Source organism: Camelus bactrianus, chromosome 2 (genome assembly GCF_048773025.1).
Source record: "Camelus bactrianus isolate YW-2024 breed Bactrian camel chromosome 2, ASM4877302v1, whole genome shotgun sequence".
Lineage (NCBI taxonomy): Eukaryota > Metazoa > Chordata > Mammalia > Artiodactyla > Camelidae > Camelus > Camelus bactrianus.
The window spans coordinates 133,056,048-133,083,411 of record NC_133540.1 but is presented as its reverse complement, the minus strand read 5'-3'; the positions used below and the strand labels follow the sequence as shown (position 1 = coordinate 133,083,411).

At 54.4% G+C, this 27,364-nt stretch overlaps 1 protein-coding gene and 1 long non-coding RNA gene across 12 annotated transcripts in view; one reads left to right on the top strand and one right to left on the bottom strand.

Annotated features, from left to right (window-relative positions):
- SORCS2 (sortilin related VPS10 domain containing receptor 2) overlaps window positions 1–27,364 on the bottom strand; it is a 445,133-nt gene that overhangs the window by 251,865 nt on the left and 165,904 nt on the right. For all 11 annotated transcript variants that reach the window (XR_012501643.1, XM_074350779.1, XM_074350786.1 and 8 more), the window contains one exon: window positions 18,598–18,665. Coding sequence is in view for 10 of the 11 variants with exons in the window: in XM_074350779.1 (XP_074206880.1) it covers window positions 18,598–18,665 (68 nt within the window). In the remaining variant the exon portion in view is untranslated. The remainder of the gene's footprint in view (window positions 1–18,597; window positions 18,666–27,364) is intronic.
- LOC123618239 (uncharacterized) lies at window positions 795–8,731 on the top strand. The gene is made up of 3 exons (XR_006726653.2): window positions 795–1,148; window positions 5,694–7,362; window positions 8,259–8,731. It is a non-coding gene; the product is annotated as an uncharacterized LOC123618239 (long non-coding RNA).

Sequence of the window (27,364 nt, the reverse complement as noted above, 5' to 3'; positions counted from 1 at the left end):
GGCCCTCCCGGCTCTCCACTGGCCCGGGGCCACCAGGCAGCCCCAGGAGCCAGCCCGTGCTCACTGGGAATAGCAGGCTCGGCCTGGAGAGCTCTCCCCGAGATAAACTGGGCCCTGGCCCCCAGCTTCAGCCCCTCCACTGCCCTCTAGGTCCGCAGCCAAACACAGCGGCAGCAGGGAGTCACCTCCTGCAGAGGGGGAACGAGCTACGACATCTGAAAACTAGCCCGCTCTCCGCTCCTGGGCCCCCGGGGAAAGGACAGCGGCCACCCCACTGGCGGCCTGGGCTCTAGGCCTGCCTCTCCGGGAATGGACCACCCTCCTCTGTGCCTCAGTTTCCCTTCAGTAACTGGAAGAGGGCAGACTAGATGGGTTGGAGCACAAACACTCCAGGGCCCGAGGGCCGTGGACAATGCCGAAGCTAGGCCCCTCCCGGGGGGCAACCTGTGGTCCCGGGAGGATGCAGCCACTGCCACCCCTTCCTCTAACTCCTCCAGAGGTCAGCACCCCAGGCTGCCTGTGGGAGATCTCGAAATTCTTAGATGCTAGCGGCTCAACTGCCTTACTTTAAAGTCCTCTTCTGGCCAAACCAAACGTGCCTGTAGACGAGGCCTGGCCCGGAGGCCCGCACGTGACCTAGCAGGCAGGGACTCGCCTGCTGGAATTTCGCACCTGGGCCTCCTGACAGCTCTCTGGTGCTCAGAAGTCCGGCCTGTTTCTTTCTGATTCCTCGCCCAGTCCTGGAAGGCACTGGAACCGGTTTGGTGTCAGGTTCCTGATCAGAGACGACTGTGTGTTTATGTGGGACAATGGGAGTAATGGCAGAGGAAGCAAAGTTTCACCTCCCAGATCCCCGAACCAGTTTCTCAGGTTGACGTTCCCAGGGGAGGGGCTGGATTACGACACCACGGGACAGCAGAAAGGGGGCGGGGCCTGCCAGCGCTGTCTTACTTAACCGTCTGGGGGATGGCACCGAGAAGCTAGTGTGTTGCCCAAGACCATGCAGCCAGTCCTGTGGGACTCCGCACGGTCGCTCTACAGCCATCGAGGGACAGGGATGGTGGCACCTGGCGAAAATGGAAACACAAGACGCTAGCATCGCTGTGCTGGTTGCCGGTGATTTTAGTTCAGCAGAACCTGAACCAAAGGTGAGGAGTGAAGAAAGCGGGGGGGGGGGGGGGGGGGGGTCACAGGCAAGTGTGGAATCCCCTCCCCCCACTCTGCCCAAGGTTCCTCCTTCACCTGCACCCCAGCCCCCAGGCTCCTGGGCTCAAGGGGGCCAAGGTCAGGGACAGGGAGTCTGTTCTGCCCTCCTGCTGATCCCACACCCACCAAGGGCCAGAGAGCGCCCCCACCAGCTGTCCCTGGAGATGCGCCTGCACCTCCAGGAGGTGGGGGGGCACAGGGGCTGTGTGGCCTGAGGTCCTTATGCCTCGACTTTGGTGCTGGCTGTGATAGGCCCTGGCTGGTGACCTTCCTGGGACAGGTGGGAGTTGACTTAAGGTTTGTGTGCATCCCTTAGGGATGACGAAGCAGTGGTCCCTCTGCTGCTGAGACCCTCCTTGGAAAAGCCATTACCCACAGGGCTATGGGCTGAGGAGCTGCTGGGAGCCAGTCCTGCTGGGGTGAGGAGGAGGGGACAGCCTCAAAGAGGGGCACTGGATGACTTCGGGCAAGCTTCTGGATCATTCTGGGCCCCTGATTCCCCACGAGTTCAGAGAGCTGTGCAGACCCGGATTCTACAGCCAAGGCCGGCTTGGCATCCACACTGGGCAACAAAGGCAGTGAAGCCAAGAGGCAGAGAGACATCACAGGTCACCTGGTGCTCAGGCCAGGGCCTCCTAGGCCACAGACAGAGCTCCCCAATCCTTTCTGTCCTCAGGGCTCTTGCTGTCCAAGGGTTTCCTGAAGAGGGGTGCAATTATTATCCCATTGTTCAGAAGAGGCACCAGAGGCCAGGTCCAGCACTGTAGCCCCCACCAACCTCCTCACACATGGCCAGGAGAAACTTGAGGTGCCAGGGTTACTGGCTGGGGGCCGGGGAGGGACAAGGTTCCCAGGAAAAGCCAGCAACATCCCATCTGCCCGTCTGGACCTGAAGCATCCTCCCTGTGAAGGAGGGATACACTCCTAGAAGGCTGGACGGCTCCAGAAACTCCCTAGACAACAGTGTACCGGTGCCAGTTCCACCCAGCTCTCACCAGCTGGACCAGCTCAGCCAGCTCACATCAGCTAGCCAGAGCTGAGGGTGCACGTCTCCTCGCAAGGCTGTGTTCAGCGACTTCCTGCTAGAAGCTTGAAATCAGCCATGGTGGGAGAATTTATACCATGGACGTTGGCAAGCACTTCAAATTAGGTGTTTTTTGGTTGGTTGTTTTTTGGGTTTTTTTTCTTTCTCCTGGAGTGCCGGTTGTTATGCATTTAGCCCTGTTTCCAAGGCTCCTGAATTCAAGAAGCTAAAGGCAGCCCCATGCCCTGGAGATATCTGCCAGTCCTCTCTGCCCTCCCAACTACTGACTCTGCCAGACGCTGGGTAAGGGTGGGCACTGGTCCTGGACAGACCTGTTCTCTATCCACCAAAGGAGCTCACAGACCAGCCACACAGAATGTCTTTCAACCCCATGGGTGGACCTCCTGTGCACCCAGCACTGTTCTAGGCACTTGTGAACCACACAAGCAAGGTTGCTGCCCCCTGCAGACTGCTGCCTAACAGGGCAGACAGACAAGCCATTACTGAACAAATAACACCAACGTTCAGAAACGGAAATTTCATTAAAATAATACCATCACAAATAATGCACTGAAACCCTGAGAGAGTGTGAGAAATGCAACTCAGAGAAAAGAGCATGGAGCAATAGCACCGAGCAGAAGGAGCTACTTAAGACGGGGCTGGTGGCTCCGAGGACGTGGCGCTGAGCTGACACCTGACTAATGGGGGCCTGCTATGTCCAGGGAAGGATTTCCAGGAGACGGACGATGGGGCACGCAAAGGCTGGGAAGCGGGTGGGAGGGGCAGAGAAGGTGGGCATAGCCATGGGAGAAGCGACCTGAGAGGTGAGAGGCATTCCCTGGGGATCCCCGTGGGTGCAGGACGTCCACGTGGGATGGAGAGCCATGGGCCAGTCATAAGAGGGGCAGTGATGGGTCCGCTTTGCTCTCTGACAGTTCACTTTGGTGGCTGGGTGGACCCTAAGCGGGCAAGGGAAGAAACAGGGAGACTAGAGTGACGGCTGATGCAGGTGTCCTGGTGGGAGATGGTGGTGCGGGAGGTGCTGTGGGGATGGAGGGGCAGGGGTTCGGGTTAGGGGCATATCCTGGAGGAGGAACCATCAGGGCTTGCTGATGAGCAAGAGATTAAGGAGGCTTGAGAGTCTGAGAAATGGTGTGCAGTGGTCCCAATCCTGATACATCCTAGTCCTAACAGCCAGCGGGCCAGGAGCACAGTTGGGGGCTTTTGGGGCCACCCCAATTCTCCCTCCACCTGGCTCTGCCCTGCACTACAAGGGGCCTCATGCACGTCTGTGGACTCCAGCCAGAGTGTCCCCTCCACATCCCCTGGCAGCCATGCTGGCCTCAAGTGCAGTCCCCCTGCCAGGAGGGCCAGGGAAGGGGCCTGCCCAGGCTGCAGGATGGGCCGGGGCATCCACACCTTAGAAGGGGCTGCAGCCGCTGGGAGAAGCACATCCCCTTGGCCCTTGGGCCCCTTGTCCCCAGGGAGGGCATGGCCTGAGGAGGCCAGAGCAGGACGCTCTGAAATGAAGGGGACCCAGGCTGCCAGGTCTGGGAGGGTCGGCTAGAGGTGGCACAGTTCACGGAGATGAGGAGGTGCGGCGCCTGGAGCTGGTCGGGGCACTGAAGTCAGGCTCAGGCTTGCTGAACAGAGATCGCGTGTCCGATCAATCTGCACGACTCGGTGGGCTGTCTCCAAAACGAGGGCACAGGCAGGAAAAGTGATGGAAGGCGGCATCAGCCGGGTTAGAATCTACCCACTTGGTCCTTCCTTTCACACGTAGGGGGCCGGGAGTGAGCGGTCAAGGTGGCTCCAAGGGGCAACGAGGCTCGGGCCCACCCCTCCACCGCCAGGCCCTCTCCTGTGAGCGTGGCCCTCTGGATGTCCTTCTCAGAGCAGCAGGGGCCTCTGGACATGACCTCACCTTCACAAAGACCCAGGGGACCAGAGGAGGCCAAAGCACAGACAGGGAGGGCAGGGAGGCCTCAGCGGTCATCCCGGGGAGAGGCGATGGTGGCACGGACTAGGGTGGGCACCAGAGACGGGGACAGAGCCTCTGGATCCCTGAAGAGCCGGGACTGTGGCATAGTCACCCCTTTGTCCCCAGTGACCAGTGGAGAGAGACACTGGAGACCACATTCACTGCACAAAGAGACTCAGGCCTGATTCAGTGACATCCCCCTGCACTGCCTTCACCAAGGGCAACAAGGAGGCTTAAAGAAGGATGATGATGACATAGCGGCCAGTGTTTCCTGACGCTGCCTATGAGCCAGGCTCTGAGCTTCATATCTTCCCTCCATTACCTCATTGGACCTGTTTTACAGATGGTGTGACCTGGGCTCAGAGAGGGGAAGTGACTTTCCCAAGGCCACAAAGCTAACAAGACAGAGCCAGGAGGCACTCATCTCAGGCCTGGAAACCTGGGCTCTTATCACTGCCCGGGCCGTCTCCAGGTCAGAGGAAGCAGCAGAGGAGCTGAGAGGACAGGGCACCTCTTGGGAAAGAGATGGGCATTCCTTTTGCGACAGAGTGGCACAGGGTGGGGGGCTGCTCCCTCTGACGCAACCCAGAGCCCAGCCCCGCCGTGCACCTGCCACCAACAGCCCACATGGGGACCCAGGCAGATTTTAGCTTCCAGTACCGTGTGCGCCAAGGAAGAAGCAAAGCAGGCAGAGTCCCCCATCTCGAGGGAACTGGGAAACAGCTCCATGTCGAAGGAGGAAGCAAAATCTAGCAGGACTGAGGGCAAACATCTGCAGGCTGCCCACCTCTCCCACGGTGGGCGTGCAGCTCGGGGGCCAGCCACGGACCCACTTGAGCTCGACTGGTGTCATGCATGCCACGTGGGCTCCAGCTGATGGGGTATGCCGGAATGGGTCTCAGAAGAGGCCTCAGGATCACATTACTCCTGAATCCCACCTAAGCCCCCTGAGGGCTGCTCAGCACTGTGATCTCAGAGGACACTGTTTCCCAAGCACTGGGGCCCTGCCACCTCCTCCTCAATGTGGCTCACACATCCTTCCTGATACCCACTGCCCAGTGTCTGAGACCACTCTGTCCCCGTGAGGGATCTCCACCATAGCAATTCCCCCCTGGATGGAACCCCAGCTCCTAGTTCTGCCCTCTGGACCCCACAGCCCTGCCTACTTCCTGGTCCCCAGGACGGCACTTGGTGGTCTGGCACAGCCACCATGCCCTCCCTAAACCTTGTCTTCTCCAGACCAAGCCCCACCACCCCCATTGCCAAAAAAAAGCCACAGTTAGCCCCCTCCCTGTATGCCTGCCCCTTTGCAATAGTCCTCTCAAGACCATTCAAGGGGTGGAACTATTTCCCGAACTCTTGAACAGAAGCTGGTCTTGTACCTGCTTTGGTCAGTACGATGTACAGAAGTGATGCTATGTGGGTTTCAAGCCCAATCCTGTAGCTCTGTTTATTTCCATTCTTTCTCAAACCTCTATCCAGCTGCCATGTGTACAAGCCAGGGCCAGCCTTCTGTGGAATCGAGGGACAAGGGGCCCAGGAGCCCCTCTGCCCTAGCAGAAGAGATGCCTAGAGGGCCGGCTGCTGACCACAGACACACGAGGGAGCCTGGCTGAAGACAGAAGCCCCACCCAAGCTACACCCAAGTCACACTGTCCAACCGCAGAAGCATAAGCTAAATGAATGGTTGTTGTTTTAAGTCCCTATGTTTCAGGGCCATTTGTTTTATAGCAAAAGCTAACCGATACATCACCATCCCTATTCCTTCAATGGTTTGCCCTGCAGAGGGTACTACTCTCAGCTCCCCAGATTTCTGCGCTAGACTTCCTTGAGACATGACGTCAGTTTTAGAAGGTCCCCCATAGAGTGGAGACGATGGCCTCTGCTGGCCTCTCTTGAAGTGCCACCTAGAGCACAGTGCCCCACCCACCCTGTTTCTCAAAGTCTCCCCAGTCTCCCCATTCCAGGACTTTTCATGGGTCATCTGAAATCCTCCACCTGGCTGTTCACACACTTGAGTTCACCCTGAAGCCTCAATCAGATGCCGCTTCCTCCAGGAAGCCAGTCTAACCCCTCATCTGTGTCACTGCCCTCCTCTGTCTCTGTGCCCCTGCACACTTCCTCCGTGAGGAACAGCATCTCCTGGTCACCTGGCCACCTCCCCCTAGAACAGAAGCCCAGTGAGGGCAGAGGGCGTGTCTCCTTCAACTCTGAGTGCTCAGAGTCTAGGAGAGCCCCTGGAGGGGTAAGCGCTCAGAAAAACTGGCCGAGGGAGCGATGTGGAGAAGGGTGGGGGTATCACTGTCTTAGGTTGGTAAGGGCTTCTGGCTAATGGTACCTGTAGGTGCTTCAGAATCAGGTCTGATTACATGAGACCAGTCTGGAAACAGAACATTGTGTGGGATCCTTCCAACCTCCCACTGGCTTATTCCTGCATGTGCCTGTGCTGTCAACTACAGATGTGCCAGCTCCAAAGCCCCTTGATGGGCCGTTCCCCGAAGTCCTTCCCCACGTGCCCGGGACCCTCTGCGGGCCCCTCCTACCCGAGGCTGGAGGGCCGTCCCACGCTCACTCCATTGACTTGAGCACGTGAATCACAGGGGGCAGATTTCAGGAGACACAGTGAATGCCCAGGTCGTGCCCAGGAAAAGCAGGCTCCCCGCAAAGTAACACCACCCCTCTCGGCAGAGCTTGCGAGGAAACAGATCCATCTTGCAGGTGGGCAAACAGGTTTAGAAACAGCGAGTGCTTGCCTAAGGCCAATCAGAAACGGCAGAGTTGGGACATCAGAATTAGGGTGCCCATGATTCTCCCCAGTACAACAACCATTAGTTTTCACCTCAAACAAAATAACATGCATCGCATTACAGAAACAGCTCTGCATCCTGGACCCTGGGCGAGGGAAGTTTTACCTGGAGGATCCCACACTCAAACGCAGCAGCGCCCTCTGGTAGACGAGGAAACCAGGGCTCGGGGGAGGGGCTGGCTGTTCCCAGCATCACCGGCTAACCAAGGGCAGACCTGGAGAAGTCCCTTGATGCCACTCGGCCGCCAGCACGTTCCCCGGATGCCGCTCGCCCTGTCAACAGATTTATGGCTCCATCCTTCAAAGCACACTCAAGCGGGGTTTATTACATAATAGAAAACAAAGGTAGTTTTTTTCCTATGTTTCCCACTCAGGGAGTTTTATCAAAATGCAATAAAGCTCCAGGACAGAGTGTGACTTTAATGCACAGGGCAGGACATCTAGCTCAGTTCTTCCTCAGACTCGGGGGCAGGAGGGAGGCTGGGGGGGGGATGCAAATGGGGGGAAAGAATGCACATCATTCTGGGTCCCACCCACCCCAGACTCAGCCCCTCCCAGCAGCCAGGAGGAAGGGGACTTGCACTCAGCTGGGTCCTGGAGGGCAAGAGGAATCAGGCTTTGTGGCCCAGGCACCTTGTGGAATAGCGCCTGCCCCTCTCCGTGGGTGTGCTAAACCACTCACCCACGCCTCCCTACACCCAGCCGGCTCGCTGTCCCCTCCCAATGCCACGGCCGCATGCTTGCTCTAATCCGCAAGCCCATGCGGAGTGCCCCCTGTAGGACAGCGTTCAACGCCCTTGGACTGGCCCCAAGGTGTCCTTGGTCCAACCCCTCACCGGCATGTTTTCCCACCATCCTCTGCCCACCTCCCATTTTAGCCACTCCAGATTTCTTAGGATTCCTCCCATGCCAGGCTGGTTCATGCCTCCATGTTTTTGCACCTCATGCTTCCTCTGACTGGAATGTCTTTCCCTTGCCTGGCAACCTGGAAAACTTCTGTTCATCCTTCAAAGCCCAGTTCAGCCATCACCTCCTCTGAAACGTCCAATTACCTTTTCCTAAATAGATGTTGGTCCTTCCTTCAGTCCCTTCCTCTCTGACAAGGTTGGTCTCATTCGTGGCCAATCCTAAGGCCAGACAAAGTGCCTGGGAAGAAGAAGATGCTCAAGAAATGTTTACAGGATTGGATTCTCTGAAAACCTGTCTAATCATCTGGTGTTTAATCTGGGTGCCTCGGCCAGGCCTTCAACTGACCGGAGACAGAGACAACCTAAGAGCCATCACCTCGGAAGCCTTCACGCCATGTGCAGTCAGCAGCATGATGAACCCAGAGCCGTCCACATCCTAAAGCCCAGAGCCTGTGCAGGTGTTACAGGCAGAAGGGACACTGCGGGTGTGGCTAAGTTAAAACCTTTGGGATCAGGGGGGTGGGGAGGGATAAACTGTGAGTTCAAGATATGCAAATATCAACTAGTATATGTAAAATAGATAAACAGCAAGTTTCTTCTGGTAGCCCAGGGAACTATATTCAATAGCTTGTAGTAACCTATCATGAAAAAGAATGTGTGTGTATGTGGATGACTGAAACATGATGCTGCACACCAGAAATGGACACACTGTAAACTGACTGTACTTCAATGAAAAAATTAAATTAAATTAGAAATTTAAAAAAAAAAAGAACTTTGAGGTGGAAAGATTATTTTGGATTATCCAAATGAACCTAATCAAATCACATGGGTCCTTAAAAGGGAGCACCTTTCCAGACTATGGTTAGAGAGAGCGATGGGAAACGATAGAGGGGTCAGAGGGAGGCAACACTGGTGCCTTCGGAGACAGCGGAAAGGAGCCGAAGGCTGCAGGCAGCTGGAACAGGCGAGGAAAAGAGCGTCCCCTAACGTCTCAGGAAAGGAATCAGCCCTGCTGACACCTTCATTTCAACCAGTGGGACGCATATCAGCCTTCTCCCCTCCAAAACTGTATGATAAGTTTGTGTTATTTTAAGCCCAGGGTTTGTGGTGATTTGTTACAACAGCATGAGAAAACCACTGCACACTGCGTACCAGCCCGGCTGTTTCCCCTGGGCCCTCCCAATCCCTGGGCCCTGCCCGGCCTCTGCACCACCACCCCCTTGCACACACTGTCTAGATGGCCTTCCTCTGCTTCGCCTGCCCTTCTCTACCTAGTGAACTCCTATTCATCCTTCAGAACCCATTTCCCAAGTCCCTCTTCTGGGACCCCGTCCTAGCGTGCCCTGGGGTAGGCCTGGGCACCACATCCCCTGAGGCTCAGCCGTGCCTCCTGAAAGAGTAGGACACTAACTAACAAAATGGTTTCCCTGATGCTAATGCTGTTTGTTGATCCATTCTGACCTAAAATTCTCGCAATTCGTTTTTCTCTTTTCTCTGACAAACCCCCACCTCTGCTTCACTTGCTCAACTGCTTTTGTGCTAAATAGCCGCCAACCTTTCCACTACCCTCTCCACTCCCTACACATTCCTTACCCAAAGCAGCTTCTCCTTTAACCCAGAAGCTGTGCTCCAGAAAGGTGGTCACAGGCTGACGGCCTCAGAAGACTGGACAGACCCTCTGGAGTGTCTCGGTGACACCAGGTAGATTCATCAAGATTAAGAAGAATACACCCCTGGGACAATGCCCTGATTGTTGCCACCTTTCTGTTCCATCCAGTTTTTCTGTAAAACCTCGGGACACGAAACCCAAGATGGATTCGCAGTCTCTGAGGCGTCAGCCTGCTCTCAGTCCCCTTTGCAAGCAAAGCAATAAACCTGTTCTTTTCTAATTCTCCCAAAACTCTGCCTCCGAGTCTCAGTCTGGCCATCGGGGCACAGAGGCTGGTGGCGCGGCAGCACTCCCAGCACACATACCGTCAGGCACCACCTTGGATTCTCTGCTCTCCCACCGGTTGGCCAGATCCTGGCTGGCAAGTGCCTGTGCTCTGTGGATTCTGAATCTTTGGTGCCAAAGCAATACCTGAGACATTGCAGGGCCTCAGGAAGCAACTGGTAAGTGAGCAGGGCTTGGGCGGTCAGGGTCAGACCTCCATCCATTCATGGGATTTGTGCTACAGCAGGCAGACCCTCACAGCTCGCACCAGGGAAGGGGGCACATCTCCTCAAGACGGTTGCCTTACTTCCTCTTGCCTGAATGGCTCTTTAACCTCTCCGCCCCTCAGTGCCCTCAATAACAGCCTCAGAGGCAACCCCTCCACACACTCAAATGCACGCGGGAGTCCCCATACCTTGTAATTCAATTTGCAGGAAAGAAAGTCCACGCTTAAAATCCATCCTAGGAAAATATTCAGAAACATGGACAGACGCACGTACAAGGCCAAACCCACAGCTCTCTTTCCATCTTCATTTTAGTGAAAAATCGAAATGACGCAGATGTCTAAAAATGAGGATTTGGTTAAATAAATAATACCTCCTTCTGCTGGATATATTAGACAGCCACTGAAAATAGTGGTTTTGAAAATATGTAGGCGTGTAAGCAGATGTTGAATACATACTATAAAGCTGGGATTCAAAATTTATAAAACACGTATATGTTTGCATCTTAAAAAGACTAGTGAGAACATCCGTCTCAAACATCCGCATTTGTAATCGCATGAGGTGGGTTAGCACAGGGCATTGCTTTATGTGCCGTTTATTTTATAGTTTCTAAAACTTTTATGAAGATCATGTAATCTTTAAAAATAAGGTTTGTTTTTGTTTTTTAGGGAGAATTTTCTGGAGAGGGATTTAGTAACACTCTTGTCCAGAAGACCTTTTAAAAGGTTTAATGACATTATGTAGCGTCCTCTTTTGAGAAAACGTGAGGCCGTTACCGCTGAATTCATGAGCGGTGCCTTGTGGATTTCAGTTCAGCTCAGTAAATCCCCGGGCTCATGTCTGTCGCCAGGTACAGAGATCACAGGAAACCCAGATCCCAAGAAGAGATAAGGAGGGAGGGGCCTGGGGGAGAGGGGCTGGGAGAGCCCGGAGGAGGAACCCGACCCAGCCAGGGTGGGGGTGGGGTCCTGAAGGGCTCCGGGGGAGGGGGCACCGAGGGATGGGGGACAGGAGAAGTAGGAGGGCGCTTCAGGAGGCTGCTGCTGAGGCCTGGGGTGGGGATTGTGCAGAGGCTTGTGGGGAGGGCCCTGCCAGATGGATGGAGTTGGGGGGGTACACTATAGGAGGACCCACAAGATAGATGGTTCTTGGCTCCACGGAAGCCCAAGAAGCAGATCATCCCCTAAAAATTCGCAGGCTGCCCCTCCCCACTGAGCATCTGTCTCCCACTTCTCAAAAAAGCATCTGAGATGACGGTAAGGATTGGGAGGCCTGGCTGTGGGCTCCGAACATACAGGGTCGCCTGCATGGGCTGGGTTGTCATCACTGCTGCAAGAGAAATCAGATGCCCCTGCCAACCAACAGAAAGCTAAATTCAGAACCAACACGCTGCTCCGGGCCATCCCGAAGAAACCGGGAACGCATGTGCTTTCTGCCCTTGCCTGCTTTTTCCCTAAGAACTCTTCTAGAGCTCAGGGATGGCCTTTCCAGCCTGCAGGAATGGGGGCAGGGGAGCACGATGCAGGGGAGGGGGGAGGAAACCACAGACGGCACACAGCCCGTGGGTGAGCCCAGCAGGGAAGTGGCTCCCTGGAGGTGGGTACCACACGGGAGCTGGGACTCAGGCCTTCCTGGGATGGAGACGGCAGATGTTCCCATCACCTTCCAAGGCCAGCGGTCGGGTTACAGAAGGGTTCTGGATACGAGCTACACGTGGACCTGGCAGAGCTTGGCGGAGGGATGCTGGGGAGGGCGAGGAGGAGCACACAAAGATGCCACTGTGGCCAGAGCAACACGGAAGGCACTGTGTAGGGAGTGCTGCCCTGGAGGAGCAGGGAGACTGTGGCACCCAAGGACCAGGGCGGACTCCTCTTCCAGGAAGTCTTCCCCGATTATCACGTCCTGTGCTCCTGCAGAGTAGGGCTGCCCAAGGCTTCCCCAGTTCTCTCGGCCCCGTCACAGTGCAGACCACGTGCCATCACATGGGCTGTTTGCTTATCTGTACTCCCTAGGAAACTGTGGGTCTTGGGGGTCATTGATTGTAGCTCACTCAAACACAGAGCCTGGATGGAAGGATGAGGTGGCTGGATGACGCACGGATGGGCAGACAAGGGAAGGATGGACCAATGGATAGATGAGAGTGATGGAGAGAGGGAAGGAAGGGGGCAGGGAAGAGAGGAGAGGAGGGAAAGTCAGCCAGAGAACACAGTTCTAGTGACCAGAAGGGGCCCTTGGAACTGGGACAGAGGAAGCCAGGCCCTGAGCAAGGCCAGGTACAGGAGTCAGGATGGAGAAAGAAGAGGCTTGGAGGCTGGAGACCCTGAGAGATTTCCTCAGACTTCCTGTGACCTCTCAGCCACCTTGGATCTGTCCTAGAGCATGTCCAGGCACCTCGAGGCCTCGGAGCTTGACCTCATCAAACTGTTGATTCAAATTGAATTATTTATTGAATCAACTCAAATCCTGAAAGCTTTTAAGTCAGCGCCTCTCTCGATCCCTATCTGCTCTGAGTCTTGTTTAAACCAAACTCAGATCTCCATGGTGACGTTCAAGCAAACACAGAGAGAGACTGGCCCAGGGCGGGGGGACGTAGCTGGTGGAAAGCCAGACGGACGGGCAGGGCAAGATGCTACGGACAGAGGAGGCCCTTGGACACCTCCTAAGTGCCTAGTGTTGTACACGCGAGATCGTTGTCATCTTCACAGCCACTGCGAGGTCTGTGCCATCAGCTTCATCACACAGACGAGGCCCAGAGAGGCCACAAAAGAGGCAGGCCCAGAGTCAGAATGGAAACCAGCCTGTCTGGGGGCACCGACCACGCAGCCACCTGGCCGACGGGGAAGCCCAGCCCCTGCGATCAGCCTCCAGTGAAGCCCATCACAGTCTAAGGCTTTCTCTCTAAAATAATCCCCACTCTTCTGGACCACAAAGGGCAAAGCGTGTCATCACTTGATCCCTGCAGGCACTCCATACCGTCCACCTGTAAGGATGCTACCAGCACAACGGCTCTTTGTGTTCAGGATGTTCGGGGCCAGGCTGAGATGCCCAGGACTGCCCGCGGGCTTTGAAATGCTTGGCTCACCCACCGCTCGGCTCTGCCCTCCACCCTCTCAGGACAGTCCCACAGGGCAATGTCCCCACCCCCGCAGAGACGAACCTGGCTGCCTCTTTAGGTATTAAAGGTCAAGAGGTCGTCATGTGGCTGTGGTCTGGCGGCTCAAATTCCCTAGACTCCGCATTCGCAACACATAACCCTAAAATTCTGTATCTCAAAAAATGGAGAGAGGCATATACCCTAGGAACATAGAATCCACCCGGGTTTGAAATGGAACAGTATAATGACACAGTAACATTACAGGTGAACAGAAGTGGTCTGAAGATCTCAAAGGCCAGTTCTGCTGGGATATAAAACTCATGAAACAGAGTTTCCCAAAGCTTGTTCCATGGAAAATCAATCCCAGGAAATGCTCAGGGGGACAAAAATAAAATAATACTTCAATATTAAAGTGTATACATAAAACAAAATTTAAACAAGCAAAACTGAACAAATAAAAATTTAATTAAAATTGTGTATCAGAGAAATGCAAATCAAAACTACAATGTGGTGTTACCTCTCACCTGTCAGAATGGCCATCCCTAAAAAGCCTACAGAAGATAAATGCTGGAGAGGGTGTGGAGGAAAAGGAGCCCTCCTGCACTGTTGGTGGGAATATAAACTGGTGCAGCCACTATGGAGTTAGTATGGAGGTTCTTTAAAGCACTAGAAACAGACTTGCCATATGATCCAGCAATCCCACTCCTGGGCATGTATCTGGAGAAAACTCTAATTCAAAAAGATACATGCACCCCAGTGTTCACAGCAGCACTATTTACAATAGCAAGGACATGGAAGCCACCTAAATGTCCACTGACAGATGACTGGATAAAGAAGTTGTGGTCTATATACATATGATGGAATACTACTCAGCCATAAAAAAGAATGAAATAATGACATTTTCAGAAACATGGATGGACCTAGAGATTATCCTATTAAGTGAAGTCAGTCAGACAGCGAAAGACATATGTCATATGATATCACTTATATGTGGAATCTAAATACAAAAGATACAAATGAGCTTATTTACAAACCGGAAATAGAATCACAAACATAGAAAACAACCTATGGTTACCAAAGGGGAAAGGGGTGGGGGGGAGGGTAAATTAGGAGTTTGGGATTACACACTACTACATATAAAATAGATAAACAACAAGTTCCTACTCTATAGCCCAGGGAACTATATTCAATATCTTGTAATAACCTATAATGGAAAAGAATCTAAAAAAGAAAATATATATATGTATGTATAACTGAATCATTTTGTTGTGCACCTGAAGCTAGCACAACACTGTAAATCAAATATACCTCAATAAAAAAATTTTAAGTTAATTAAAATCTTAAATAAAACACAATTTCAATACAATAAAGTAGAAATGAAAGCCCATGGAATCAGATGGGATGCAGAGACGCAGTGCAGCCTTGGTCCTTGAGGGGTGTGAAACTTACCTTCGTGTAGAAAGCACACATCACGCACAGACCAGGAATACAGTCACGCGCGGGGGAGCGCTTAGGAGAACAGCTAGGAAGGCTCCTCGCAGGAGGGGAGGGGGTGATCGTGGGAAAGCAAGGGTGCCAGTTTCCAAACTAAAAGGCTGGCCTCCTGGAGGCCCCTCAGTTCCTGTCTGAGATTCCCCTGGCACCTGGCAGACAGCCCTGGACCATGAGAACCTACTGGCATCCTCCTGCAAGATGGGGTGTGGGAGCACAGGGGGACACTTACAGATCATTCTGTTCTAATTTTCATTATTTCCAACACTGCTTATCCTTATCTTAAAATCGTAACAGCTCTACTGTGGAGTGGATACAAACCGCACCTAAGGCCCCTAGATGCTCCACGAGCACCCATGTTCTGTGTGCTTGCCCTGTAGCTTCTGGCTCTGCCCACTGAACTTCCCCTGCCCGGGCTTGGACAGGGGGTTGGGGTGCATGGGTGGCATCCACGGGGGCCTCCAGGGCGAGGAAGCAGGACCAGATGTGGCTCTGTGTGTGTATCAAGTCCCCACGGCCTTGCAAGGAGAGGGGCTTGGAGGTGGGGGGGCAGCGGCCGTGGGGTGAGCTGGGAAGCACTGCTGGGACCCCCTGAGGATGGAGAGGCAGAAGGGGAGCAAGGCTGAGGGGACAGAGAGAGGGGGACAGATGTGAGAGCCGTCCTGGACATTGGATCCAGGTGGTGATGGACAGTGTTCTGATCTGAATGGTGGCACCAAAAAGACCTGTCCACGTCCTACCCCAAAGACCGTGCGGGACCTTGTCTGGAAAAGAGGTCTTTGGGCCTCACCCCACCCCTCCCTCCCACCCCATCCTGCACTGATTCAGAGGGGCCCAGCAGCTGAGCGGAGAACACGGCCCACAGGAAAAGGGGCAGAGTGCTGGACCACTGGAGGCGGCCAGGGAAAGACAGTCCGGACACGCAGCCCATGAATTGCAGGACATTTAAAAATGCATTCACCTCAGGTTTCAGGGAGTCATTTCCAGAATGAAAATTCCATACCTGTCATTAAAAATGTATCTACTATGATCACACAAGAGAATTCTTGGGGGGCTTGCTGCAAGTCCAATACGTGTGTCTTTAATAACCGCATTTAACACGGGTCCTCCAGGCACGGGCACTGTGCACCTCCCTCCAAGTGTGCCTGAAACGGCAGAGGGCCGGGTGGTGTCCCGACAAACGACCAATGGCAATCTTTCCACTTCTAAACAAACTCGTTCAAGTCCCAGAACAGAAAGGTCATGAGCAGATGATGCTGGCGAGAGAAAAATGCCGTTGGTAATTAAACACGGAAACTGCCCACCCTCACCAGGAATCGAAGGCGTGCAAATGAAATGGCACGGCCGCCCCTTTGGGCCGGTAGGTTAGCAAGCTGGAGAAAAGTCATCAGCCTGAAGCCGGCCAGGAGGCAGGGCCCAGGTGGAGGGTCGGGTTCCCCATGAAAAAGAATTTGGCGCTGCAGCCCGCCAGCTGTAAATCTGCTCAGGCCGTCTGGCTCTGTAACGGAGCTCCCAGAGCTCCTTCCCGGGGACCAAATGGAAAGGAAACCCACAGGCCTAAATTTCTTACGGCAGCAGAAGGGCTCAGGAATAGAATGAATCAATCTAAAGGGCAAGTGCACGGCCGTAAAAAGATGGTGATGCAGACCATGGTACGACACAGAATAACCAGAAACATGCTGTAGTGTGAAAGAAAGAAGATGCAAGACTTTATTCTGTGTCTAACTGTACAAGGACTCGGCATAAGAGAGAGAAGATAAACAAAGAAAGTAATTGCGCCCGACGGGTGGGGGTGTGGGTGAACTTTTTTGAAATGACTAATGCATTTGTATGTATTTTTAATAAAGGAGAGGAAGCGTCTGAGTAAAAAAGACAGTGATGAGAAAGGAATGTGGAAAATTAAAATCTGTTGATTTGCTTTGGAGAAAAACTAAATTTAGACTGTGTACTATTCTAGGGATGGTCTGTGCGTGATCTCCTTCAGTCCTCCCAAGCTCCCATCCAGGGGTATTTTAGCCCCATTTTACAGACAAGGAGACTGAGGCTCTCGGGAGGAAAAGGAGGCCCTGTGAAGCAGCTCTGAGGTGGGTGGTTGGCTCTGTGGCTTTCCCACTGCTTTTGAAGAGTTCTGCGTCTGGAGGCCTGGTCTCCATGCGGTAGGGCTGGCCACGGTCACTCCCACCCCCACTCCCAGTCCCCAGGAGGACTTGCAGTAAATTGTAACTACATCCAGAAACTCTGTCTGTATAAGCACAGATTACACCGGGAAGGATTTTTCACTATTCAAACAATATTTTTGACATCCTTGCTTCCTCCGCCTCCGGCCGTGCTGAGACGTGGCGGGCGGGAGGGGTCGGGCACTGTCACTCTTGGTAGATCAGCAAGTGCTCGTGAAGACCCGGGCTGACAGCAGGAGTCAGGGAATGAGTTAGTCGAGGAATTCTCCTGGGATGAAGAAAAGACGCGAGTGCCTCTCCACCTTGCGGTCAGGGGACCTGTCCTCGGACCACCTGCCCAGCGAGAGGGAGCCCTCCGGGGGCCGGCCCACCCGTAAGCAGTTCTCCAAGGTGAGTCCTCAGAGGGCAGCCGATGAGATTTCCCTGGGACTTTAAGGCTCACACCACTTTCCACTCTCCTCCCAAACAGTGAAGGTCCTTACCCAACCCTGGAGGGGCATTTTCAAAAGCAATCTCCTTAGTGGATGAGTTGCTTCAAGGCACAAGATTAAAATCTACCAACATTTAAAGAAATGGGGGGTCGTGGCAGGAAACCATCTGTCAGAGACTCCTTTTCCTGAGGCTAGCGATGGACCTGGAAAGCAGGCTGGTGAGTCAGGGAGGTGCACCCACAGCTGAGGGGGGCTGCCTGGAAAAGAAGCGAAGGAAAACTCACGGCCCAGTCCCCACACCCGGCCTCGTCGGCACCAGGGCCCCCAGACCGGCCGGCCCAAGGCGACAACCGCTCCTCACCCAGCAAAGAAAGGACCCGATTCCATGCTCACTTCAGCAAATTCCCAAAGCATCACGGAAATTCCTCAGTAAGAACTAGCAGAATGAACCAAGCCCCTGCACTAAAAGCAAAGCCAAAAGCCAAAAATAATTCAACTCCAGGTGGTTGCACACAACTGAGGAGTCCTGATCAGCCCGTCTCTGTGCTGTCTAGTGGGTTTCACATAGAAAAGTGAATTAATTATTACTAGAGAAACACGTCTTGGAAAGCAAAACAGTTCAACACCCAGAGAAGGTGGCAGTGGCAGGCGGTACCCGGAGAACACAGCATCCTCGCCTGGGAGAAGCTCTGAAACCACAGCCCAAGATGCTGGGAACCTTCCTTCCCCCTTCCCGGGTGAGCAGATGTAAACACTGACGATGATAATAACCAAAATGGTTTCTCAAAGCCTCCTTCTCTCCTCATTTAAAACATCAAAGCGTCTGCCTAACGCCCTTGGACTGAATTCACATTTCACATATAAAGAGATAGCGCCCGTTGTCAGCGGGTTATTTATTGACCGAGCTCTCCGGCTGAGCCAGGAAGCAAGAAAGACGCCCGGACCGTGAGGATAATCGGCGCGTTTGGTGGACTCCAGGAGCCGCGACGGAAGCTCAGAGCACAAGCAGAGGGAATTGTGCGCTGACCTGAATTCACAATGCAAACCCCCTTCCCCCTGAGGGAGGAAAAGAGCAAGGGGAAAAGAACACAGGAAGAAAGGGAAGAAGCTTTCTGAACGGTTGTCTGTTCAGCGCGGCCTGTGCACACTGACAAAGCTCTTAATTAGCCTTCAACTTCTTCTCTAAGCATTTTCTGGCCAAAGAAAAGTTTCAAGGCCTCCAATTCACAGGGGTTGCTCCAGCAGGGCCCTGGGATCTCAGCCTCCGGCCTCAGAGACGCGCAGGTGCATGAGGAGAATGGCCCATCCTTGGGCAGACTTACCGCCACAGAGAACTTTCCAGAACCTTCCCCATGTCTGCATGGTAATACTTCGTCAGGATCAGAATCACCTGTGGCGACAACAAAGACAAAGGCAGAAATCAGTGGGTTTCAAGGTTCCCCAAGAGGATACATCGGTACTCCTCTCACCCAGGATTTGGGGGGGGTCTCTCCAACATCAGCTGCCCGGGCCCCTCTCACTTGGTAATTCTGGGAGCCCCGGCCACCTCGCAGCAGAGCACGCAGACACGGCACTGGTTAACGCTCCAAAAACTTGCTCTACTCTGCACAATGGCTTTGGGAACATCCCAGCCCTGTGAGGTCCACCTAGTAGCTGCTGTTCCATAGGGATCATTCAAGCTCAGCCCTGGACAATCTCAAACTGTAGTCAAAGGGATGCCAAGGAAGTGATCCTGGGGAGCACAGAATGCACTGGGCTCTGAACCCACCGGCGCCCTTGAGAACAACCAGCAGCCGGCCAGAAAGAGCTGCTGGGGCTGCTCGGGAGACAAGAGCAGCCCGGGAAGTACGTGCTGGCGTTACACTCCCCGGACGGTGGCTGATGGCAGGGCCAGTGACAGCGGGATGGGAAGACAGACGAGGACAGCGGGGACAGATGGAGGGGGTCCGTAAATCGTCGATGGCACACACACGTTTTGTCGTTGCTAAACTATTCACCACACACCCTGGGCCCTACTTAATAAAGCGTTTTCATTTCCTGCCTGTGCAGGAGATGCAACTGTTTACCAAAATGAAAATAAATGTGGTTAAGAGCACCCAAAATTCTCCCCCCAAAAACGTACGAACAAAAACAAGGATCAGACTCTGGTGGAGAAAAGAGCGCTGTCCCCAATTACTCCATGAGCCACTGCATTTTCACATACATCAAATTTCATTTCACTCACTGCCAGTCCCTGTTAGCTGCTCCCAAGATCCCCGTTGCCATGGGAACCCCGGGAGGTAAAATGGGAACACCCCCTGGTCCCCAGCGGGGCCATTAGGCCCGTTAATTTGGGGTCACCGCACTGGCCATCTCCAAGTTTGGGTTCCTCCTCACGAGCAGGACTTCCTCTGCTCTGCGTCTTTGGGGTGTAGCTGCCGCCAGCAGTTCAGCTGGTTTCTTTCCCTGGTGATTAAAGCGGGGAAGATAGGAGGAGAGGATGTCAAGCGAGACGGGACGGTGTGTGTTTTAGAAGCAGCTATGATTAAAAAGAAAACCCGAGGTCTCTTCAATGGAGGCACGATCAGCCTGCCTTGCTCGGGAACAAAGCGATTTTCTCCTGCCAGGCTCTCAGGCTGCCCGAGTCAAGCGGGAATCCTCTGAAGACTGGGGGTGGCAGCAGAGTGACAGGGCCTGGGCGCGTAGGAGACAAGCGTAGTTTTAACCTATTGATTTATATTTTATAGTGTTGCTGTTCCCAGAGGGGATTTCGAGAAGCCGGAGTGTGACAGCTGGAAGGGACCTCAAAGTCTGTTTAATCCGGTCCCCTCCAGGGTGAAATCCTCAACCCCACATCCTTCTCAAGCACCTGCCATCTGGGCTCTGCTGGCACACCTGGAGGGGCGGGGGGCTCACCCCCACTGCGGCACTCGGGCCCCTCCGTGGGGCGAGTTCAGCCTCCTGGTAACTTCTGCCCCTGGGTGCTGTTTCTACAGGTGTGGACGATCACTGAGCAGGACTGGCTCCCCCTCCCACCCCTTCTGGGCGAGAGTCCCCAGTTACACCCACCCCTTTCATTCTAAGCTCCAGCCATTCCTGGCCATTGCACAAGCTTTTCTTCATCTTGGGACCCTCTTCCCCCACCACCTCTAACTCCTTGGTTAAACCCTACTCAGATCTCAGTCTATTTGATGCCGCCTCCAGAAAGTCTCCCAGGCCCCTCCCAGGGATTCACTGTCTCCTCGAGTTCCTTCTGACCCTGCACTTTCGGCCCCACTGAGAGTTTGGGATCCCGAGGCCAGGACCCAGGTCGTGCTTGCCCAGGGCTGATACAGGAGCCACCCACATGGTCAGCCTGGCGGATGGACAGAGCAGGGCACCCCAGTCTCTGCAGTTGGCAGCAGGAAGGACCCCTTTGTTCTGGGGTCAGACCCTTCAAGCCCCATGTACCTCAATTTCTGGATCTGATGAGGAAATAACACTCAGCGTCCTCCGGGAGGGTGAGGATGAAGTTCTACCCCATCCCTGCCCTGCACACACCCATGTTATCACCCACTGAGGCCACTGACCTGGGGGCACAGGCAAACATGGTTCAGCCACACCCACTCCACCCCCAGGAACCAACGAGGCCACACGTGTTATTGCCTCCATTCAGCAGATGAAGAAACTAAAGCAGAGAAAGCTTAAATACTGTGCCAGAACGACTTGTCCAGTAAGCAGGCGAGCTGGCGTGTCACCCCAGACTGTGACTTCAGAGCTCAGGCTCTTAACGGCCAGGCAGGTTTGGAAGTGAAATATCCCAGGAGCTATTTTTACAGCAACTGGTATGTTACCGCAGCTCTGGGGTGCTTTGATCTGGGCGGGAGAAAAACCCGGAATGTGGGCTGGGGCTTCTGTGTCCTGGCTGTTGCCAAGGGTCTCCCCCGACCCAGAGGCTGCCTGAGCCCACAGGCCCCCAGAGTCCTTAGGGATGGTGGGGAGCATCCAAGGAAAAGACAAGGATTTCAGCTGCCCCTGCCCAAGGGAGGACAGGTCACACTGTCCCTGGTCACCCCCATGTCCCGTTTTCTCACTTCTGGTCCTCCGGGCCTTGGGGCTGGGCAGGCTCCTGGTGGGGGTGCCGGGCACATACTCTGTGCCAACTCAGCACATTAAGAACATCAGCTCACCAGATCCTTTCATGGCCCCATAGGGAGGGGCCGATACTGTTGTTCCCATTTTACTGATGAAGAAACCGAGGCACAGAGCTGTCCAGTGACCTGGCTGACACTACATGGCAGGAAAGGGGCCTCCTGTCGCCAATCCAGAGCTTCCACTGGCTCCATTTTCAGCCCCACCCTGACTTCTCCGTGGTGCCTGCCTTCCAGGCATGGGATGTGCAGATGCCCCTGGCTCCCTGGCTGCACCCTCAGCCAGGTCCAGCCCAGCAGCCCTCCACCCTGACAGGCCAGGCCATGACCCCAGAGGAGCCAGCCTCTCTGGATTTCCCCAGACCTGCCTGTCCCTGAGGCTGCTGGGCTGGACGCTCTGTGATGGCAGGGCTGAGTTCTACTCTGATCCACCCTAAATTCCCAGAGCTCAGCACAGAGCAAAGTTCGCCAATGTCTGTTGAGTGAGTGAACGATTGAATGAGTCGGTGAGTAAGTGAATGAACAGCCCTGCACAGGAGGGAGCAGCCAGGACCCGTCCTTCAGGCCAAGGCACAGCCAAGCCCGCCACCAGGTGCCTGTGGCCCCCCCAGAGCCCCTCCGCCTGGACCGCCCTGCCTCTGACCCCAGTGACACCACGCAGGGCTGTGAGACACGCCCTGTCCTTGAGGCCCAAGACTCACTCAGGCCATGCCCATCCTAGCCCTCAGGCTCAGGAACCGGTGGGTGTGAGACCCCACTTCCTTTCCCAGCGAGAGCCCAACCAGGCAGCCGGGCTGGTGGGCCGGCATCAACCTGTGCAGACGCCTGGGCCCTGTGCTCAGGGGCCCCTGCCCTGGGTTTAATGCTCTGCTGTCATCGTAATTCATTAAAAAGTCTGAACAAGGGCCCCAATTTTTGTTATGAACTGGACCCTGTGAATATCGTAGCTGGTCCCCAGGCGGCTGTCCACTCCTCTGATGTTCCTGAGTTTCAGTGCCCCACTGGCCCCCCTGATGCATGGGAGAGAGCCTGTCTGTTGAACACCCAGTTCCACTCTGTCTTCCTGGTCAGGGAAGCAAGGAAGGCAGGCCAAGGAAGGAGGCCCATGTGGGCATCAGATGGAAAACCTGAACCCATGGGAACCTGGGACAGTTTCACCCAGTGCCTCACACTAGAAATGGGGAAAGGGCTCAGCGGGGCAGACCCCAGTCCCCAGAGAGCCCCGTCCAGGGCCCAGCCACCACACCCACTGCCCCTCGAGTTATTCCAGGGACGGGCCAGGTGGACCGCACCAGCCTGCTCCCTCAGTACAGGCTGGCCGAGGGCTCGCTCCTTAACAAGAAAAGGAAACCCTGGCGTCCACGCTCAGCTCAAGGAGAGACCCTTGGGTGGGCAGCGGAGCCCCCACCCCCATCACCAGCAGCCTGTCTCCTGCCTCCACTCCACAATTCCTTTCCAAACCCAGTGGTGAGTCATTCAACACGCTCTTCTCTCTTCTCTCCAATGAGCTTGTTAGATTCTCTTTGCAACAGGCGTGGGGCCTGGGTCTCAAAGCTCCTAGAAGGGGCTTATGGTAACAGCCTGGTAGCTGGAGGAAGCCACGCCCACCAGCTGAGAACCCCGATGTGTCATTAACAGATCTGTCACTCTGAGGGGAGGCTGGTTTGGGGCAAGTCTCGGCGCCCAGGGCTGACGGAGGCCAATGGCACGCAGTGAACACCCCACCTGCAGACAGCGGTCACTGTTTCCGTTTCCCTATCAGGTCCCACTGGTGCTACTGACAGCTTCTCAGACGGATTAAAACAAGACAATGTGGGTGCAGAGCAGTGGGACAACCCTGGCGGGTCAGTTAAACCCTCTGAGCCTCAGTTTCCTCATCTGTGAGATGAGGCTGATTCACATAGACATCACTGGGCTGCTGGGAGGGTGATGTCCATCCACATGAATTTATACCAGAAATCAGGGCACAGAAGTGGGAGCTAAGGCCCTGCCCCCTGAGCGGCCATTGGCATGTTTTGAGATCAGCTTTTTCTATAATCCTGGGTCAGATTCACAAGAACATCACCACTGATGGGAAGTCAGTGGCGCCTCTTCCCCTCAGGCGGCATTCAGCCAGGTCGGAGTCAGCACGGCGTTGCCGACCAGAGGCATGGGCTCCTGCAGGGACCGGGTGCTGAGCTGGGAGCTGGTTCAACCCTGGCGCCTGCGTGGGTTTCACCAAGTTTGCCATTAGGGGAGCTCAGAGCTGCCACCTAAAATGTGCCCCTCTTGGGACAAGAAACACCCAGATCACCTCCAATTTAGGGCCCTGACCTTCAAAACAGCCAGCGGGAAAGGACTTTGAAGCAGCCTTACACTTGTGTGCCTTCCAAGAGCTCAAGAATAATCAGAAAAAAATAACACATATTCAGGCTCAACTCCGTTGTCAGTCAATAAGCCCGTAGCACCAAACAAAAACAAAAACAAAAACAAAAACAAAAACAAAAACAAAAAAAATCGTGGGGGAAGGCAGCAAGAACTCCGGGCTAATTGTGAACTCTGAAATCAACTTCCCAACAGAAAAAGGGAAAATTTAGAGTTGGCCTGTGAGGACCTAGAAGGCCCGCCTATGTCACTGATATCCTCCAGGCCTAGCAGGGCAGGGCCAGCTACAGCGTGGTCTAGTCTGGAGCCTTGCTGCTCCCAGTGGGGTCTGGTCCGGCCACACAGGCTCCCCAGGAGCTCCTAGAAATTCAGAACCTGGGTGAGGCCCCACCCTAGACCTGCTGAATTTAGGCCCCACCCTAAATCTGTGTTTTAACCTTTGAGAAGCTGCACTGGCAGGTCCCCACCCTTAAAAAGTCCTGGGGCCCCACTTGCTCAACTACATGAGAAACTGCATCTCCTTGTATCACTCAAGAGGGCTCTGTCCTCTCCATCCTCATGCTGCTGACCTGTTCCTACTGACCTGGCAGCAAACACACACCATACTCAGGTACGTGCTCACTGCCATGCTTTTCAGTCACCCCAGGGCCTTTGCATATGCTGATATCTGTACTTAGAACGCTCCTCTGCCCCTCTGTACTGTCTGCCTCTTGCTATTGAGTGAATTAATTAATTGAAAATAGGATCCAAAAAGGCAAGACCATCTCCTGGGGTGGCCTTTCCCCACCCCCACCTCACCAGTCCACTTGTCCAGCTGTGAAAGTTGACTGTGGAATGTGTATGACTTTCTATCATCTTGGAACACCAGAACTTGTGGGTTTAGGAGCCCACCTTGGGACTGAGGCCAGAAAGGGGAAGGATCCATCCCAGGGCCATGTGGCAGACATGCCACCTGGCAGAACCCTCCTCCTGCGTCTGCATAGTGGTATACTGCCCCTCATAGGAGAGATGCTGAGGGTGGGAAGGAGGGCAGGGGCTTTCCCCAAAACATCCGGTGATGACAGTAATAACAGCAAATGCTTATACAGCACTCACTCCACACCTTACATGCACCAAATGCCTCATGACAGATGAACAAACCGAGAAACAGAAAGAACACAATGGCCCCAAGATCATAACAGCTTGTCCATGGTGGGCCTTGGATGAGAGAACAAGTAAAACATATCAGGAATCATATGTTAGGAAGAAAAAAAGGGAGGTCAAAAAAGAAGGCAGAGAATAAGATTTTTTTATGGTGACTTCGAGTATTCATTCAACAAACAGTCTAATCTCTCAACTTGCCAGGCATGTAGATCCATAGAGAGAAAGCCAGCCAGCATCCCCAGGGCCTGTTGACAGTGACATTCCCTCTGCACATAAGCTTCCAGGATGCTCACAAGAGCACTGCCAAGGTGTAGGTATGTGTTTCACTCTCTGTAAACACACGTTCATGTGCAGAAAGGGTTACATGCAATCCACGCTCAGGGATCTCCACATAAGGTTTTATGGAGAGACTGCTGATACACCCACACACCAAGGATGCTTCCTGTACTAAGCTTGGAGCTAAAGGCACCCTCCTGGGAGAGCCTTTGTGGAGGCCTGATCCAGCCAAGGCATCTTATACCCTGTTCCAGAAAGGATGAGCATCTCAGAGAGGCCATGGGGGTCTTGCTGGGCCCCAGCGGGGGCTGGTGTAGCAGGAGCTGCCTGTGGTATAGAAGGCCTTGGCTTGTTACATCTGCCCCACTGCTGGTTATGCCCCAGCGCCTGCGCAAACCCTGTGTGCCTTTGAGTCTCAGTTTACTCATCTAAAAAATGGAGGGAAAGTCCCTGCTCCACCTTCCCTCACCTCACTGAAAGGGGACAGTGTATCAAAGGATGGATATCAAAGGATTTTAAAACCTGTACCACGCTGTCCCGGGAGGAAGGCTGATCATCAAGACACAAGATGATGTCATTGCCTGAAAAATCACCCAAATGCTCACAGTGAATTGGGAACTTGAGCAGTTTCATGAGAGACACAACCTGTTCTCAGAAGACGCCCTCCAGGGGCCCCAGAGGGGTCTGGACGCAGCCCAGTTACATGTAACGAGGCGCACAGTCCCCTGCAGAGGGAACATGGGTTCTCAGTGAGGGTCCCTTGCTCTGGGCAAAGAGGCTGACCCACAGCTGGTGGTGAGGAAAGCAAGGATGTGAGGGTGACCCTCCCGCGTGAAGCCCCGCTGGAGGACCCGGGGCTGCGGCCTCAGCCCGGCAGGGCCTCTGCGGGAGGGCAGCTGACTGGCTGGCCGCATGTGAGGCCCGTGGGCACCTCCTCACCTTGAGCCTCAGACCTGCCTCGTATCCCCCAGCGTGCTCGTCCGTACTGGGGGGTGACGCAGGGCTCGGCAGACTCCTCACCCAACAGCAGAGCTGTTCTTGGGCCTATGTCCTGAGGCTGGAGACCTCCTACCAGTCAAGCCCGGGTGGGCCCTGGGGTCCTCGTTATCCGCACTTGGGAAGATGTGAGTCCAGCGAGGTAAAGGCTGAACCACAACGGAGGGGAAGAGCCGCAGGCAGGAGGGGCGGGAACAGAACCGCTCACGAAGGAGCCTCGGACGCGCTGCGGCGAGGATACAGCACCAGCAGAACCACAGCCCATCCACCGTGGCCCGGCCACTCTGGGGAGCACTTCTCTGGAAGTCCCTGTGCACGTGGACTGATGGCTGTCCAAAGTCACTGCCCGAGATACTGTTAATAACATCTAAAGACCAGAAATAACCTGCAGGCCGGCCACTCGCCGGTGCATAGCCACCACGGGGACACCACGCAGCCGGTCCAGGTGGGGGGATGCGTCCGGGAGAAGGGGCAGGGGGCCGGGATGGCTGCTCAGGGAGAGGAGCCAGGGAAGAATAGTGCTGTGTCCCTTTTGAGGGAGGCAAAGCCACTGCACTGAGCACTTCAAAATGGCTAAATGATGGGTTTTATGCTACTCGAATTTTGCTTCGATTAAAAAAATGAGAAAGGGCAGTGGTAGAGCACGTGCCTCTCGTTGCACCAGGTCCTGGGTTCGATCCCCAGGACCCCCACTAAATAAATAAGTAAAACCAGTCACAACACTCCCCCCCCCCAAAAAGAGGGGGATAACGCTCTATATCCATTTCCGCTTGAAGACGTGTGATGGCACGGTGGAGGGAAACATAAAAACCTTTTTAGTGTGGTGCCCTCTGTAGGGAGAGGGTGGCAGGAGGGACGGGGAGGTCTTCCCTGGACACCTCTCACTACCTGCAACCCTTTGAACCACCGGCTTTATCAGCCATTCCACCTCCAGCATCAGGGGCGTGTGTGAACATGTGTGTCACTGTGGGCCCCGAGGCCACTCCAGGGTGTGTCGCCTCCAATGAAGGATGCCCTCATGTCTGGCCACGGTCCTCCATCCCACCCTCAAAACATGAGACAGATGCTCATTTTCATGCCAGTGCAGCTGGCATGCATGGTGGGCAAAGACTAGACCCTGAGGAAAGCATTCAGTTGGTGCTCAATAAATGTCCGTTTTCTTTCCCCCAGTGAAGGCCACTGAGAAATCCCTTCCTACCTC